This window comes from Strix aluco, chromosome Z, assembly GCF_031877795.1.
Source record: "Strix aluco isolate bStrAlu1 chromosome Z, bStrAlu1.hap1, whole genome shotgun sequence".
Taxonomy (NCBI): Eukaryota; Metazoa; Chordata; class Aves; order Strigiformes; family Strigidae; genus Strix; species Strix aluco.
This window is the reverse complement of record NC_133971.1, coordinates 24481324-24498865: the sequence shown is the minus strand read 5'-3', so window position 1 is coordinate 24498865 and position 17542 is coordinate 24481324. Positions and strand designations below refer to the sequence as shown.

The 17542-nt window shown below is 40.3% G+C and overlaps 1 protein-coding gene across 1 annotated transcript in view; it reads left to right on the top strand.

The window, feature by feature from the left end:
• GRIN3A (glutamate ionotropic receptor NMDA type subunit 3A) overlaps positions 1–17542 on the top strand; it is a 73900-nt gene that overhangs the window by 32169 nt on the left and 24189 nt on the right. Inside the window, exon 3 of the mRNA XM_074812134.1 lies at positions 4396–5443. Within this exon, the coding sequence (XP_074668235.1) occupies positions 4396–5443 (1048 nt within the window). The remainder of the gene's footprint in view (positions 1–4395; positions 5444–17542) is intronic.

Sequence of the window (17542 nt, the reverse complement as noted above, 5' to 3'; positions counted from 1 at the left end):
GATACTAATTTTATCTCAGTATTCTGTGTATTTTAACTAGATCATACCTAAGTCCCTGAAAAGTAAAGCTCAGCAAGAGGTTTCTTAAAGTAACAAATATTTGAGGACAGTAGTTTTACAAACAGACTTTCTGAGGGTTAAGGAAGGGGCAAAGAAAAAGGAGAGCAAAATTAAAACTCTTACCTGCAAAATATTTCTTCATCATTGCTTTCTACAGAAAAGCATTAGCTCTCTCATGAACAGTGACTGCTGCAACTTTTGTTATATTTTGGTAGACATTATGCAATTTCACGTCTGTGAAATTTCTTGTCCTTTAATCACGGTAAAGTTATTGTGGAAAAGAAAAAGGATCATATGCTTAGCCTTTTTTTTCCCTAGGCATCTGCCTGTGGACCCTCTTAAAGACAAAATAACAAGTTAGATAAACCCCTGTCCTGAATCATTGCAGCTGTTTTTATAGTGTGTGAGTGAGACAGATACCTGCTGGTCGGTTCTGATGTATTTGAGTTAGCAGTATTAACTATTAACTTAGAGTGGTACCAATAATTTCTCAGGCGTGAAGCACAGATGAGTGGCTTAACTGTGACCAACCTTGTCCATTGCACGAGTGCTTCTAGGAAAGTGGTGCGCCTCCAAAAGAAATTTTTATCTGGTGCTTAATTGAGTGTTTACTAATGTGGGCATTTTTCTGTCTGAATGAACACATCTGTCCTGATACACAGCCTGGGAGCTACAGTGGGCGGGGATGGAGAAGGCATAGTGGCACAGACCTTCACCTCTTTTAACTGCAGTGTGTAGTTAAACAGCCGTCCCACAAGCTGGCACAGCTGACACCTGAGTTTTCATTGCCAACACTGCACTCATACATTGGCTGTGCAGACATTTAAATGACACCCAGGAGCAGAATAATGATTGTGTACAAGACCAAGATCTGGTCCATGGCAAAGCATGCCTTTATCTATATGGGTATAGATATGGATATAGATGTACAAACCCCTGAAGATTATACTGTTGTAAGTCTCTATCCCTCATTCCTCTTACGATGAGATTGATTCCCTGATCTGTTCCTGACTGCTCATAGGAGCATCCTTGTTGGCAGAACAAGGCATTAAAATTTCAAAGCCTCATCTTGTCTTACAGCTTCAACTAGTCTTACAGCTTATAACTCTGCTTCTTGGGTAATTTCAGCAGTCTGCTATTTGCTTGCCCATTCTAGTTCTTGCCTCCAGTAAACTTTCCAACCAAGCCATCAAGCTTGAAAGAAAATGAAATCATTTAATTAAATCATTATTAAAGGTACTACAAAGGTGTCACTGCTAGAGTATGGTAGTACTGCAAAAGCTCTAATAAGCATTTCTTACAACAAAGCACATGAAAAACAAATAAAACTGAAATGGGCAAATGACACACTTTGGACTCATCGGTCAAACTGAAGTGATTTTATCACAGGCTATCAGTGTGATCATCAGCTCACACATATTGACATAGCATCAAGGAAGTTCATTCAGCTGTCAGACTTGAGAATCTGGCCCTTCGCATTCTGAAATTTGTATACATCATCTTTCCATACAAATCTATCAAAAGATAGTGCTCAGATATTGCCAATGTATCAATGCAATACTCAGCACTTGCAATTCTGAAAGATTCACACTAGAGATTGTGGCTTAAATAATGTAGTCAGATCCTCTTATCTATTTCCTAAAGTTATTGAGTAAGGGAGTTTTTACGTGAAGTCCCTGGCATGAGTTTCACTAGTGCTGCATACAGCATATGCAAATGATTAGCAGCCTAGCCACTCGCATATAAAACAAAGTGTTGTTAAAATGTATCTCCCACATGGTTCCCCTCATTTATTTTGATTAATGTCCTGTCACTACCAAATATATAGAACATGCAAATCAGCTGCAAAAGTAAGCCACTAACTCAATAAGGTAGTGGACTCATACTTTTAAATGCTACTAAATCTCTCAGGTAACCGCTTCTAACACAATTCAACCACAGGACAGGTACAGAGGGCTCAATTCACCCTCATGGGCACACTTATTTCTACAGTGAATGTCAGAGAACACAGTGCATAAATTCCACTGTTCTCATGCTACCTGGAGAAAATACATCTAATGTATTATTCCATACCTTTAGCTACTCCCAAAGCACCTGGTCTTGCAGCATTCTGATATGCAAGTCGTGCTGTAGTGGCAACATGGGGCCAAATTCATTAGACCTTTGATAGCTTATTCCATCTGAGCACTTGTGTCCCTCAATTTTGGCATTTTGTGAACTGTTAGCACTATTTTTCACACTTAATTCTTTCAAAATTTTACATACAGGCCCACCTCCACATGCAATGGTTTTACAGTTACTGTCAAAGTGATGGCTTCAGCATATAAGCCCAGCAAGGCTTGTAAGGAAAAAGTTGCACAATTTTTTACAAAGACTGAGGAGGAGAGATAAAAACCATATAAGTTTATGGGCACATAAACCTTTCTTTAGTGCTTAAGATTACCTTCCCCTATAAACTTTGTCTTGATAGTGTTTACATACAGAAACATGCAAGTACACCATCAAATACGAAACACAGGGTAGGAGGAAGGGACTCATCAAACAGTGACAGACATCACTGATTAATGAAGTTACGGTATCATTTAGCTAATGCTAGACTAAGTGGTAAAGGATTTTAAAAGTGAGAACCACATTTATGCATGTATCTAATTTATAAACACCTGTGTGTGTTTTTAGGCATAATTTTCAGGCCCAAGTTAACACATGTACAGATCAATTGCTTTTGACAGTATTGACTGTATCATCTTTCTCCAAACTCAACCTACTCAAAACAGACTGCATAAGAAGAATTCTGAAGACATCGCAGAGAAGGCTGTCACACACACAACCATACTCAAAACTGCATTATTTAGTTTCGTAAATTTACCCTTTGCTGAGGACAAAAACTGACATGATCTTGAGACATACAGAGTCTGGAGTTTTCTGCTGAAACTCTATAAAAAAATCATCAAAAGTTTTCAAAACAAAGGGGTGGAAGTATGCATGCACGCACACTTGCTGTGGATTTATCCTTTTCAAATTGATTTGAGGTTATTTTTAATCCCTTCTAACTATTGATAAACAATTAACACTGCTTAAAGTTTATGTCTTGCTTATTGAGGCTGGAATGACAGCTACAGCCTTTATATTTCTTTCAATAGTTGCTTTCATCCAATTCCCAGAACTAATGTGAGGTGGTATATTCTACTGTGAGAGCTAAATAGTGTGTCTTCTGAATGCCTCTTACTGAAAAATATATGCCTGACCTACCTTGCACCGTGTTAGCAGCATTTTAACTCAGTTGTTTCTAATGGAATCACCATACTTAGCAGGGTTCCTCTACAGTCCCTGCAAAACGCATAGCAGCTTTGTTATTAAGAGAGTGCAGTTCAGCTGGTCATGGTGTTTACACTAAAAAGGATTTTTCTCCTCATAGCACTTACTTCCTGCTCAGTTCCCTGTTCCTTTATCTACGTTGTATTAGCCTCTTTGATAATGACTTACCAGAAGCTGAATTCAACATGCAGGGCAACAACTACTAGCAAACATTGCCACCCAATACAAAGGAAATACTTAACTTTATTGTGAATATCTGGAATAGTAAAAACTGAGAAATCTCAATGCAAAATGTGCAGTCCAAAACTGGCACACTTCATGAGATTTACTACAGTGTCAAAATTGCACTTTCGAGAACACTATTTTTGCGGATATTTTAGGAAACTTCTTTGTTTTTGGTAAGAATTGAAATGGACTGTCCTAGGGCAACCATCTTTCACTGAGTCCCTTTCTTCATTCTGAAGTGGCTAACAGTGATTTACCAATGTCAAATTTGCATGTCTGAATCCAGATTGGTTCACTTCAGAGTGCTTGAAAGCTGTTGACAGCACTTCAGTACCCTCTCTTATGTAACTTACTGAGATTATAGGATTTTTCTTGGAAGGACATTTGATACATAATTTCCACCCTTCCATTTTCATGCACATTTTTATCTAGGGAACTGACTAAAGATCTGGTGAGTTCAGTTTAGAACTAACCTATGTTTCATTAATTTATGAGGCAAAGGTAGCTGAAAAAATTGGTGTTCTCTCATTCTTCTCTAGTAAGTAAAAAGAGTATCTTTCCTGAAGAGTTTTCATTTACATTAGATGATGAGATATGCAGGAGAGCATTTCCAAGTACTTTAGTCATAAATTAAGTGGCTTGTTCATCGTGCCATAGAAAAGCTATTAATGATCCAGGTGTTCAACAACATCCCCAATCTATTCTCCTAAACATAAATTCATGGTGTCTGCATATGCTTTAGCATGATGACGTCAGTTGTCTGCTTCTGATTGCTCTGCTTTCTCCCTCCAACAGGTTTTTAGCCAACACAAGTTTTGATGGTCTCAGTGGCCACATTAAGGTGAAAGGTTCCTCTGTTGTCAGCTCAGAAAACAACTTCTTCATCTGGAATCTGCAGCACGACCCTGTTGGGAACCCGATGTGGACTCGTCTGGGGAGCTGGCAAGAAGGAAAGATAATCATGGACTATGGGATATGGCCAGAACAGGCCCAGAGACATAAAAATCACATACAACACCCCACCCGGCTGCACCTCAGAGTGGTAACTCTCATTGAGCATCCATTCGTCTTTACAAGAGATGTAGATGATGAAGGTCTTTGCCCAGCAGGGCAGCTGTGCCTGGATCCTTTGACTAACGATTCAGCCGTGCTGGATAACCTGTTTGAAACCCTTCAAGGAGGAAATGACACCGTTCCCATTGAGCTGAAGAAGTGTTGCTATGGCTACTGTATTGACCTGCTGGAGAAGCTAGCTGAGGATATGAATTTTGATTTTGACTTGTATATTGTTGGTGATGGAAAATATGGAGCCTGGAAGAATGGCCACTGGACAGGGCTGGTGGGAGACCTTCTTGCTGGCACAGCTCACATGGCAGTGACGTCATTTAGCATTAACACTGCCCGCAGCCAAGTAATTGATTTCACCAGCCCTTTCTTTTCAACCAGCTTGGGCATCTTGGTGAGGACCAGAGACACAGCAGCTCCTATTGGAGCCTTTATGTGGCCACTTCACTGGACTATGTGGCTGGGGATATTTGTGGCTCTCCACATCACAGCTGTATTCCTCACCTTGTATGAGTGGAAAAGTCCTTTTGGGATGACCCCCAAAGGAAGAAATAGGAACAAAGTCTTCTCTTTCTCCTCTGCCCTGAATGTCTGCTATGCAATCTTGTTTGGAAGAACAGCTGCCATCAAACCCCCCAAGTGCTGGACTGGAAGGTTTTTAATGAATCTCTGGGCTATTTTCTGTCTGTTTTGCTTGTCCACGTACACAGCCAACCTAGCTGCTGTGATGGTAGGAGAGAAGATCTATGAAGAGCTTTCTGGAATACATGACCCAAAGGTAAAGCATGTCTGTTGTTATTAACACAGCCTTTTCTTCTTCCCAGTCAAAATTCACTGTGGTGTAATTTATGGTTTCCAACAAAATCAGAAACCAATCTGTGTGCAGAACAGCAGCTACACTTACAATTAGTTACCACGTGATGGCACTTCATTAGGAAATTTCAGAGAGAGAATATCTTTAAACATCCATAGTGTAGGGGTGGGATGTCAAAGACTGAGAGCGAGGAGGAAAGTGAAGGATTTTGGTGTTGCCCACTGCAGAGAAGAAAAATGGCTTCTACATGCAGATTAAGGGTTTGATTTCAGTTCTGAAGTCACTTTGGCTGTAGTTGTTTTGATCAGTTGGATGGTTTGGGTCATCTTGAGATTGATTCAAACAAACCAACCACACAGCATGAAAACAAAACCACTGATGTTCTAGGCAGGATTTTGCAAGCCATATTTCACAAGCCATAATGGTGCTTACATAGGCATTACTGGTAAAATTCCCCGTGAAAGCTAAATCAAATGGAGCAGAACTGAAATCTCTTGAAAAATCCTGCCTTATGCATCAAAACAGTGAAATTCACTTTACAACTAGTCAGACATTTGATTTGCAGTGTTGTTTCTGCTGAGGAACTGTCATGGGAGGAGATAAATTTTGTTGTAGACAACCCATCTGCAAATAGCTCAGACTTCCTAGTACTTTTTGGTAAGGCAAGGAAAAATGTAGAAGCGGGACTGCCTCCACCCACTCTCTCCCCAACTCCCAAGGCAGGATGAACGGATCTTCAGCTGGAATTTAAGTCCAGTCATTTTATAAGACTATTCTGATTTTATTTGCCATGATCATGAAAACATGCATGCAGAATGATTTGTAGAGAGAACACATTGCTGCAGGTGACACAGCAGCTGGCATCCTCTTCACCTGACAGCAAATTTTCCTTGTTTGGCACTTTCTCCAGTGAAGGTGTGGTTGTATTGTCTGCAGTTTTATACTCATGACCTAACTGCTGGTACATAGCTTTGGAACCATCCACCATTAATTTGTCTCAGGTGACTGAATTGATATAACATTGTGCCACTGGAAAAAGTCATTTTAAGAACTTAAGAACTGAACATTTATTTTGCTTTCATAAATTGTGTAAATAAAGGTTACATATGTCCCTCCAGACAGCAAAGGTCAAGCTTCATATGTTACGTTAGTAAAACCTTGCATTCAGACTAATGACCACGCAGTTTTGACTTTGTGAGTATTTCTGACTCACTTCCTCCAATATTATCTAGATTGTTTCTACCAGAAATATTTTAAACAAAGAATAATACTTTTTATGGTTGGCCTGAAGCACTCTAAAATTGATTTACGGCTTAAAGCAAATTGCTACTAATAATCTGCCCTTCCCCTCCCATAAAAAATATCATAGATACTACATCAGTTTAAGCTGCAAAAGTCCAGGAATCATTTATTGTTTTATTCAGAGCATTCTGAACAAGCAAAGGAGAGCTTTCAGCTGAATTTCCCCAGCTCCAGGAATATCTGTGTTATGGTCATTGTTGTGTGAGCTGCAATATTGGCTTGAAAATGAGGTTAGTCCTCCACTCTTTGCATGGGCATCACCTAATCCATCAAATCAAATTGCATCAGATTACATCCTGTTTTTCTGCATAATTACTGTGACTACACATGGAATTCATAAGACAGGTATTGGGAAATTTCTGCAATTACAAAAAAATGAAATTATCTAAAGCTGTGCTGTAAAGCTTGGCTGTTGTGTTACAAAATTAAGCTCAGAGTATTGAAGCATATCAGGTGCTGCAAATACAGGTCTTCGTCCTGAACAGAAACACTGATGACTCACAGTTAGTAACCTCAGTGATCCCATTAAATCAGAGGCATTACTGGCCTTTCCTAGACAGGCACTTCTCTGCTTCATGGACTAGATCTAAGCTTCTCAGTAGTTATCAGAGCCCAGTGTGGGAATAAGACAAGGTAGATTTTATGGAAGAGGATTGCGTGCCAATACATGAACTACAAAATAGTTTCATATATTTCATTCATGCATTTGTCTCCAAAGTTTTAGTCTGTAAGAGTAGCTATAATAGAAAATGTAGTGGTTTAATCTTTTCTCACACAAAGCCTGAGCTGTGCCCATTCAAAGTTCTCTCTAAGACTTAAAGCTTAGGTTTAGGAAAAACCTCTGCACAACAGTTGCAGAGGTACATGCACCACTTTTTAGTTAGTTGCATAAAGCATTTTTTACATGATTTAAAGATTGTACTTTTTTTTCCCAGATCTGCTTACCTCTTTCTTTTCAGTGGTGGAGACTCATTCCAGAAAGATGGTAGCAGGATGCAGAAATAATCTTTTTAGCTTTAATATACTTTTAAACATTCTGCTGCTCCTCTCAGGATGCATATGCCCTTGCTTTTGAAATGTATTTAAAAAACAAACCCAAAATAGAGGAGCAACCTTCTTGAGGTGATGTAAGAGATACAATTTCTTCAGGCTGGCAGCCACAAACAGCAAATCCCATCTGATTGGCGACTGGCATTGACCAATTACCATTGCAAACAGTCAGGAAGGAAAACAAGTTGGGAAAAATTAAAAGGTGTTTTTCAAGGTTAGAGAACTGGTATCTAAAGTCAGTATTTCCAGGAATATGTATGCTCTCTCTTGTCTAAAAAAAGACGTTAGATATTGCCTGAATAAATAGCATCTGCCTTTCTACAAAAATTCATGTAACAGTGATGTTTAATTGACCAAGCAGTACAGTGCTTAGGAGTTGCTCGTTGCAGCTCAGCAAAGGAAAGATGGTCCTCCTGTGTTGCTGAAGTCTCTAAGGTACAACATTTTAATCGGAAATCAAAAGAAATGAGTTGGGGTACAACCACTAATCACAAGGTAAAGTGAAATACAGACTTAGACATATCTCTACTGGAGCTTTAAATGCACTAATGATGTAGAAGGAGAAGTAAGGGAATATAGAAATACCATCACGTTGCTGAAAGGAGCGGCCAGTGAGACAAGACAATCCAGAGCAGAAGGCAAGCAGTGGGAGACAGGAGAATTAAGTTCCTGGAATATGTCTTGAATCTGGGGAACTTAGTATGTATTTTCTGTGTAAGAATCTTAACAAGGGTGAGTCACTAAAGCCAAACCTCTGGAGTATCCATCAAATCTGGCTACTCCCTTTACTAGGTCACATTTCAGGTGACTCCTTACAGTAAGAGCTACAACATAGTAAGTTGCAGAAATATTAAAGCAATGTCCTGCCATCTAAAAATCTTACTTTTCTAAGACAATGGGAAGCTTTGGGCCACAGCTGCCCCCTCTCCTCTCATTTTCTAATCTTACACATTTTAGAGTATCATCTCTTGCCAGTGGAAACTGGCAAACACAGCTTTTGGGGAAGAAACTCACCTGAACATGTTCAGTCTGTTGTTTGAGCTCAAGAGGATAGCTACAGAATGAATGTGCCAATTACCTGGATGAACGCTGTAGCAGTGTCCTGATTACCTCTTAGAAAGCTCTCTACAATACATGGCACAGAAGCTTAAAAGCTTGTTTGCAGAGGAGGTAGAGATGGAGGAAAAACCCTGTATTTGGATAATTTTATACTACTTTTATCCTTTCTCTCACCTGAATAACAGAGGCTTATTTCAGTTTTTCTCCTAATGTCACATCTTTGGATGCACAAAAAATTACAACATTCTTCTTTGTCAGAATGCTTGGCAGACCAGGTATGCTGTTGTGCAAGTTGACTTCTTCACAAGGTCAGTTATTCAGCCTACAGGCATGCAGACCAGCAGCCTGCCTTTGGGCTGGTCTGATCATTTGTTCTACCTACCTGTAATGTCCTGGAAACAGCTGGCTTTATTCCTGACATCTCCCAAACCTGATTATCGCTTTTTTTATTGTATAGCTCCTTAGCCCCTTGGTGATGACATTATACTCTATATTGACATAATACTCATATTGATATATACGATATTATTATATCTGTAGCTGAAAAAGCCACCACCCAAAGTTTTTATCCTTTGCTGGGTCCAATGCCCATTTTCAGTGGCAAAACTAGGTTGCAACAGGTAACTCCTTAAAACAGAGCTGGTGCCAGAGGAGCATGTAGGTATGCAGATGGGGACAGATACGTCTAGGACAGCTGGCCACTGTTGTCTTTTTCCTGATTGATAGGTGGTAATTGCATTACAGATCTACAGCAGCAGCTGAGTACACAGCCTTGCAGGCACAGGCTGAGCAGAGAAGGGGCACATTGATAAGCAAGGGGCTCTGGGCACAAAAAAGAGAATTGTTACTATTCTGCTTCAGAAGCATATATCTTTATGGCTGTTGCCTCTTTTAGCCAGTCTTGGGACAAATCCAGATATTTTATCTTTCAGTTTCTGGTATGGTTTCCATAAGGTGGTACTATCTGCATATGAGTAATCTAGGTCTCAGTGCCACAGACAGGGAAAAGAAGAAATTATCTGTAAGTGCATAGCAGTGTCAGTGCCTTCCTCTGGCCAGCAAGCCTGCAACTAAGGCTGGATCCAGTAAAACCCTTTGTTATCAAATCCAACAATATGATACCGTATTACAGGATCTCCCCAGGGAGTTGGTTTTTTTAGTGGCAAAGGGACTTGAAGCAGGGTCTTTGCTTTCAGGCTTCTAATGCAAGAGCGCAAGTTGGAGATGCACCATAAAGGCAGGAGTCTCTTGAGTAGTTCAGATTACCTGGGGCAAAATAATTGTGGAAGCCCAGAGGACAGAAGAAACATTTCAGACATTCCAGCAAGAAGGCATGCAACAGCAGAAGCTGAGGAGCTGGACAGATTTTTCCATAAGGTGGTCCAACGCCTGGCCTTTCTTTCTGCTAAAAGTGTCATTCTTTCAACAATATAATGAGCTTTTCAGGTGCTACCCGACCATTGTCACTTCTGTGACAGCTGTCAACTTTTCTTTGCCATCTTTAGGATACACTTGAGTAGCTATGCCTGTTAATTTACTATGGTTATAGTTTTACTTCTCTGCATCACTTTACCTTCAAAACACCCTTTGACAATAGCGGAGTTCCTTTCCACATTGTATTTTGACAGAAAATATCAAACCTATTGAGATTTATTTAACAAAAAGGGCTACACCTGTGAATCCCACCCTCAGCAATTTTATTGCATTATCTCATCTAACTACACATCTGCAGTGGAGACATTACAAATTATTTACTCAGTCTAATATGCTTTTACAGTTAGTTAGGGAAAGTGGACACATTGGGCTGCTGTTGAAGACACTTACTTCAGGGCGAGATCACCCAGACCATTCCCGGAAAGTGCCTACTCTCCATCATGCATGATGGTGTACTAGCACGGCCAGTAGTGATGTCTCACAAAAACCATAGATGCCCCAAGAAATACACTGCAGACACGTACAATCACTCTGACAAGTCTCATTCAACAGTGCTTTCAACAGCCGTGGTGTGCTTTGGTATTACTCCTCAGAAGTCTCTGCTTCTCTTCCAGTCCATTATCTGAACACTTGCTCTTACAAGCTGTCCATCTTTTTATTACAAAACTAAGCACTTTGAGTAATCCAGGCAAGATATTTATGAGATTCTGTTACTCAGGGATTCAATATATACAATCACCCAGATTTTTGTTTCTAGATTTAAAATATAAAATGTGAGAGTGTGAGCTCTCATTTCTGATTTATGAAAATCTCAGTTAATTTAGAGGCCTTATGTCCATTATTATATCAGTTAAAAGCTCCCTGTTACATGTATTAAAATAGTCCAGAAATTCCAACTGGAAATTAACTGCAGCTGAGCTTTAGCAATACCAAAGGAAAGGTCCAGCCACTACATAGGCCTTTTTCATCATTAGGGGCATGATTCAAATACCCCTGCATTTAATGATATTTTCCCTCAAGTTCATCAAGCTTTAGAGTGAGGCCATAACTGTTGTGTGTTTATTGATAAATTTTCTTCCTGAAAAAAGGAAGTCTCGTAAGAATTACACTGAAGAAAATGCTCTTAAAGACTGCCATGTTCTTTCATGGCAGCAACCTAAGATGTATCATTATAAGGAATGCCACTTGCACTGCTGAGTATTAAATATATAATGAAATAGCATGTATTTAAATTTGTTTTAAATATATTAAATTGTATAGCAAAAAGCCAAGCAACAAAGTCAGTGAAGTTAACAGCAATCTTACTGCTCCCATGGGGTTTAGTATTTGTATGGGACTGCAGGATTAAAAGAATTTGGCCCCAAAATCTATAGAGTATGTTTCTGTGCAGAAGGTCACTGGGCACAGAAAGGTCATGACTCACAGCATCACAGCCTGCTAATTAATACATGATGCTTTTTTGAATATTAATGAGTCAGTGAAGGATCTGAACTCAGGACTTTAAGTGTCACAGAGACCAAAGGGAAAAAATCTCAGACAAAGGAGAAATTAAGCATCAGACTCAAGTCAGAATAAAGAACAGGCGTTGTAGAGCAATCTCATACAGCAATGAAAGACACCTACAATTTATGGAGGTGAAATCTTGGCTTCTTTAGCCAAGTGGTGACCACTTGACTTGTTTAGCTTCCCCATCACCTCGCTAAAGCTTTCTTGTAAAGTTACAGCTTTGGAGGCTCAGAATCTGTCTAGTTCAGATTTTTATCATTCTGATATCCAGTTTATCAGATAATGCACTGCCGTGTCCTCCATATCAAGTTTCCTTTCCCATCAAGACCTGCCTTTTTATGCCTTCTTGCCATTTTCTTTTTGGTATCTTTGTATATTAACCCCTACTGCTCCAGGTCTTCACCTACACAGAATGCCTTTGCACTGTCACCTATTGTCTTGTCCACTCTCTACCTCACCATGCTAATTGTTTGATCCAAAGAATGTAGGGGTAGGGGTGGAAGGGAGGAAGTCCTGACGTCTTTATTCCATGTGATGCTGGTCACGAAGGTTGTTCTTTCAGCACCAGAAGGAATTAATGTGTTTCAGCATTTTCCCAGCGGTATTCACATCAGTTTCCTAGTCTCAATCTGCAGTGTACCTATATGTCACATTGTTTTTAAAAAAATGAAAGTGAGCACACCACCAGAAATAGCAACTGCATCGTAGATGGGACTCAGACCCTTGCAGGAAATAATGTAATCAGAGAAATATGAGGAGATGTTACTGAAGAAACTGGCAAAGAGGAGCAGAGAACAGTGAAGATGCTTAAGGTTGATCTTATCACCTGGCAGATGGAAGATCATTGTACAGCTGACTTAGCAGTATTGAGGATATTTATTATTGTTCACAAAAGTCACAGCCATTGTGATCTATAAACAGAGACCCGGATACTAGCCTGGCTCACCTTCCTAGTGATAGAAGTCCTCCCTCAGCTCCCACACTGATCCCCTGGATTTCAGGGATTCCAAGGGGTCAAGCCCTCTAGAAAAAAAGTAGTTTTCATTGAGTACAATAAGATTTGGCTGAACACCAGGTAAAGTCAAATACTGTCGGCCATATTTCACTGTGAGAGAGGTCAAGGCATACGAGTGAGCCCATCATTTTTCTTTTACACTCCATGCTTAATACATGCCTCACTGTTCCAAACTGATTCCAAGAAGGAAAAAAAATAACATTTAGTTCCAATGTTGGATATGTCAGTAACAAAGGACTCCTGATTTACCTTCACTTGATGCTTTTGAACCAAAAGCCAACAGAAAATAATATATTTAAGAAATTAGGGCAGCACTGGTAGACAGTTCCATGATCTGCAATTGGAAACCTCTTCATCCTAGTAACTGGTGACCCATTTGCAACAGGAAACCGTTGTCTGTTCCTTTCCTGGAAACCACAGAGCACTAGCCTTTCCTTGCAAGTTTAGACAGTGTCACCATAGAGGACTGTGTTCAGCCCTGGTACTTGGGGGACAATTGTCATATGGCCAGGGGCCAGGAGGACTGACAGTGTTGCCCTAATCAACTAGCAACAGCTGGAGCAGGACAAATTTCTAAGAAAAAGGATTTGAAAGGTGATTGTTTTGAAGTAGAGAAGGCTACCTACATTTTAAGCTATTGTCACATTAGGTTTCCCCTTCCAGCCCTCAGTTGCTTGTAGAGAACTGTGATACCTTTTCATCCACAGACCTGAGACTCGGGATAAAGGCCAAGAGGGATTATTTAATGAGAAATCTCCCATGTCTCTTTGGTAGTTTGAGCATGTATTCAGCCAAACAGCTCTCCTTCCCTTGCTTCTAATGTGAAAAGGATTTCACCTGCCTTAGAGCAGCATTAGCCCTATTTTACAAGTAGGAAGCAAAAGAACATGGCAGATGAAGTGACTCAGTCTGGAGCATTTTTACGGCTGCTTTGTGCTGCTGAAGTACAACTGAAAACAGTTGATCTATTGCCTGTTGGGAATTAGATCCCTTTTTTTTTTTTTTCCTCTATCAATTCTTCCTACAATAATTTACGCTTACGATCTTACAGTTCTCAGCTCTCCTGAAATAAATCCCAACTCAAAGATCCCACTGTGCAGAAAACTCTTTAAGTGCTATTAAAAACAGGGATAAACACACCTTTAACTGCATATTCACCAGAGTTTTGTTCTTATGGAGCTTTTTGCACTAAAACACTGTCCAGCAACTCAATCAGCAAGGCAATCCTGAGAAATTAGCTTACCTACCACAGACTACAGTCCCCAGTCTCATCCCTTAGCTGTACAGCTTCTGCAGCACGCAGAGGAGCAGAGCAGATCATATAATTAATTATTAGCACTCACACAGGGAGTGTCAATACAGAGGCTTTATATTTTTAAATGGAGACCTAAGTCACAATTTATTTTCATGTATGCTCTTGTTGCAATGCAGGAGAATAAACTGTCAGTACTGGACTGTGCATTTGTTTCTAGATTGAAACTGCTTATTGACTTCAATGCAGCTGTAAAGATTTATGCCAACTAATGACCTAACTGAGTTGGATTCAAAGTGACAGGATTTTAACAAAATCTGACATTATCCTGGCAAGCCAAGCATCAGCTCCACTGACAGTTTTTGCAACAGAGAATGGAAAGTGAGCTTTCAAATGTATTCTGCATACACCATCTCCTGGAGGCCCTGGGAACGTCTCCACTTCCCAAGCCTGAACACATGGGACAGTTTCTGAACAAAACCTCCACTTGCAGAAGTTCAGCTGTGAATTTTCATCTGCTAAAATTTGAAATTCATTGCTTCACTGTGAATAATTTTCTTTCATCTCCCTCTGCACCCCATAAATATTCACCAGTTAGTTTTCCCCAGTAGGGAAAAGCCCATGAACAGAGTTCTACATTGTTTGTTTTTTTAAAAATTTCATTTGTTTTGTTCTTTTTCTTCTGAAACTTTGCTTAGCACTACCAATTGCATTTCTTTTATCAAGGGGTCATGAGAAATTTATTAACAGCTAGATGACCAGTTAAATGTATTGGTTACATAGGGCAAGATAAAATGCTATTGCTTCATATGTGAAAGACAGAAGACTCATTGCAAAACAGCACAGCTCTAAAAGCATGTCAGCTCTTCACAGCAGAGCAGACCACTTAATGCTACCCCTTTCCAGTGATTAGCAACTAAAACTAAACAGTTTTTCAAGATTCTGCAGCAGTTCCCTGGCAGAGATCATGCTGCACTAACAGCAATTCTGCTGATATACGAGATGTCCGTTAAACACAACCAGCACTATCATGGGGCAGAAACCTTTACATAATAATTTTTCCTTAGAAGTTGTTGTAAAAGTATGGAAAGTGTTTTCAGCCATATTCCCTCATTCTGTACCTTATGAAAATTAAAAGCAGTATTCTAGGTGGTGGTAAAAGCTGAATCCACGTTAACATCTGTCACTGTAGGGTTCAGTCACTGGCACTGCACTCCACTGTATATTGGGTTGCCCTTTTCTCATTTCCCTCAAAGAATAATTCATGGAGTTGAATTTTGGTAAGGAGAGGCTAACTGAATAAATGATGAAATCATTTTAATTATTTGAGATGCCAATTAGAAATTGAGTTCCTGAAGCATTTTTCCTCCAGCCAGCTATCCAGATGCACAGAATAGTTCTGAATCAGATTCAGCGAGGCAGTTAGTGCACCCCATCAATCAATCAAGTACTGTGAAAGCATTTCCTAGATTTCAGTCACTTCATTGCTTATAGAAAATAGCTGTAATTACCCTTCCCAACAGTTGCTCTGTTTAGACCTTCCTTGTCTCTTCACAGTTCCCAGCAGGCTCAAACTCCACGGGACCAGAAGGCAATATTGTCTTGCCTGCTTTTTTGGAGCTGAGACCATCTTTTCTGTGTATTTATATTCTGAATACCTGGGGTTCTTACACACTGCAAAAATACACGACAACCGAGTTTGATGCAAACCTCAAAATGATAGTAGACATAACAACCAGGGCACCAAGGGGGGAAAAGTCTTTGAGCCAAATCCTCTAGCTTTGCAGCGCTGAAAATCATACAGAAGCCAGAACCTGCTAGAAAGACCTCAAAACCCAACAGTCCAACTTTGGAGTATGTCAGGGTTAACTGCTGGCAGCATCTTATACATTTTCAGCTTTAAATCCCAACTTGCATAGGATATTTCTATGCCTGAGTCTTTTCATGTCTGAGTCTAGGTGTTCTCAGCCTAGCTGATGGCACTGAATGCAATGGCACTGTATTACATAAACTGGCATGTGCCAAGTAATGCAAAAATCCGTGACATTCAGGATTGCATTTTCCTGTTTCTGTTCCTGTGGTTTTATCACATTGGTATTTTCATGCATAATTGGCACCCCAAGCCATAGATGTATGCAGATGCCCAATTCTTCTCAACATCTTCCCAAATAAAACAAGTTCTTCACTTCCTACACAGCAGATGTTTTAACAACAGAAGACAGAAACCAAGAAGATCTAAAAGTAAGGTGCCAATCCAAGGGAACTGGTAGCTGCAGTATTTGCTTTTGGCAGTAAGCAGCACAAACATCATTTGTCTAGTAGCACAATGCTATACAAGGTATAGAAGACTCTTAGAAGTCCCAAAGCTTTTCCTGGTGCTGTCAGAGAAGCTGGATGTTCTGTAGAGCTCTTGAGTTTCCTTAACACTACATGACCTCCCTGTCTCAGTGCTCAAGTGACTCAACAACCATTTCACCTCCTCAGCACTTGGAGGCATTCACATTACCCCTTGTTTTATTACATGAGGTAGGAAAACATTAGTCCTTGTTTGTTTTCTTAGCCATGGTATGTTTTCTTAAACAGTGAGACTTGTCCTTGGAAGTACTGGCACAGGCCATGCATCCCACAGTAGATATTGTCCTTAGAGGTCACAGGGACAGCATTAGTACCGCAATTCCAGAAAGTGTACTCACTTCCGAAACTCTTCAGCCGTTCTCCTGTACCTTCATCCTGCACTTCCCAGCAGTATTTCCTAGTCCTCCCTCCCAAAAGCTCTGTTGTCACAGAAAGTGGGTCATCTTCCTGAACCATCTGCCCCCAACCTATGCAGCAAGGTCCTCTGGTCTTGGCATTCTGCAGCCCTGAACCTGTGAACTCAGAGTACTGACTGAAGACAACAAGCGCTCGGTTCCTTCTGGCACTACATCCCTCTGCTGCGAGGGCTCTCATGACCATCTCTTGAGTTTGAACCACATACTAACCCAGATCCAAGTGGAAGGTCACCACGTGTCTCACAACTTGATGTGCAACAGCTTTCGCACTGGGGAGATAGTTCTAAAAATTTGGGATGCACCTAAGTAGTATGGCCATTCATGGAATACACCAGTGCTTCAGATATAAAACTCCATTTACTAATATGAAATCCCTGATCTCCAATATTTGAGCTGCAAAAATGATACTGTTAACTGCAACAGCCTTCACCTTTTTTGGGAGAGCCACTAACTAGCAACACTAAATAGCTTTTTAACCCCCCAAAACCATCAGCTTTTAGCTACTCCATTGATATATTCATATACACACTGTTACGTTGCCCAGGCTGTTGGAATTCCCCTACCTCTCCCACTCAGCTGCTTGGTCGTCACAGTTTGCAGTTTGCTGTGGTGGCCTTGCTAGCTAACATTCAAAGGGCTGGTTACTCGCTAAATACTAATGAGTCCCACGTGTG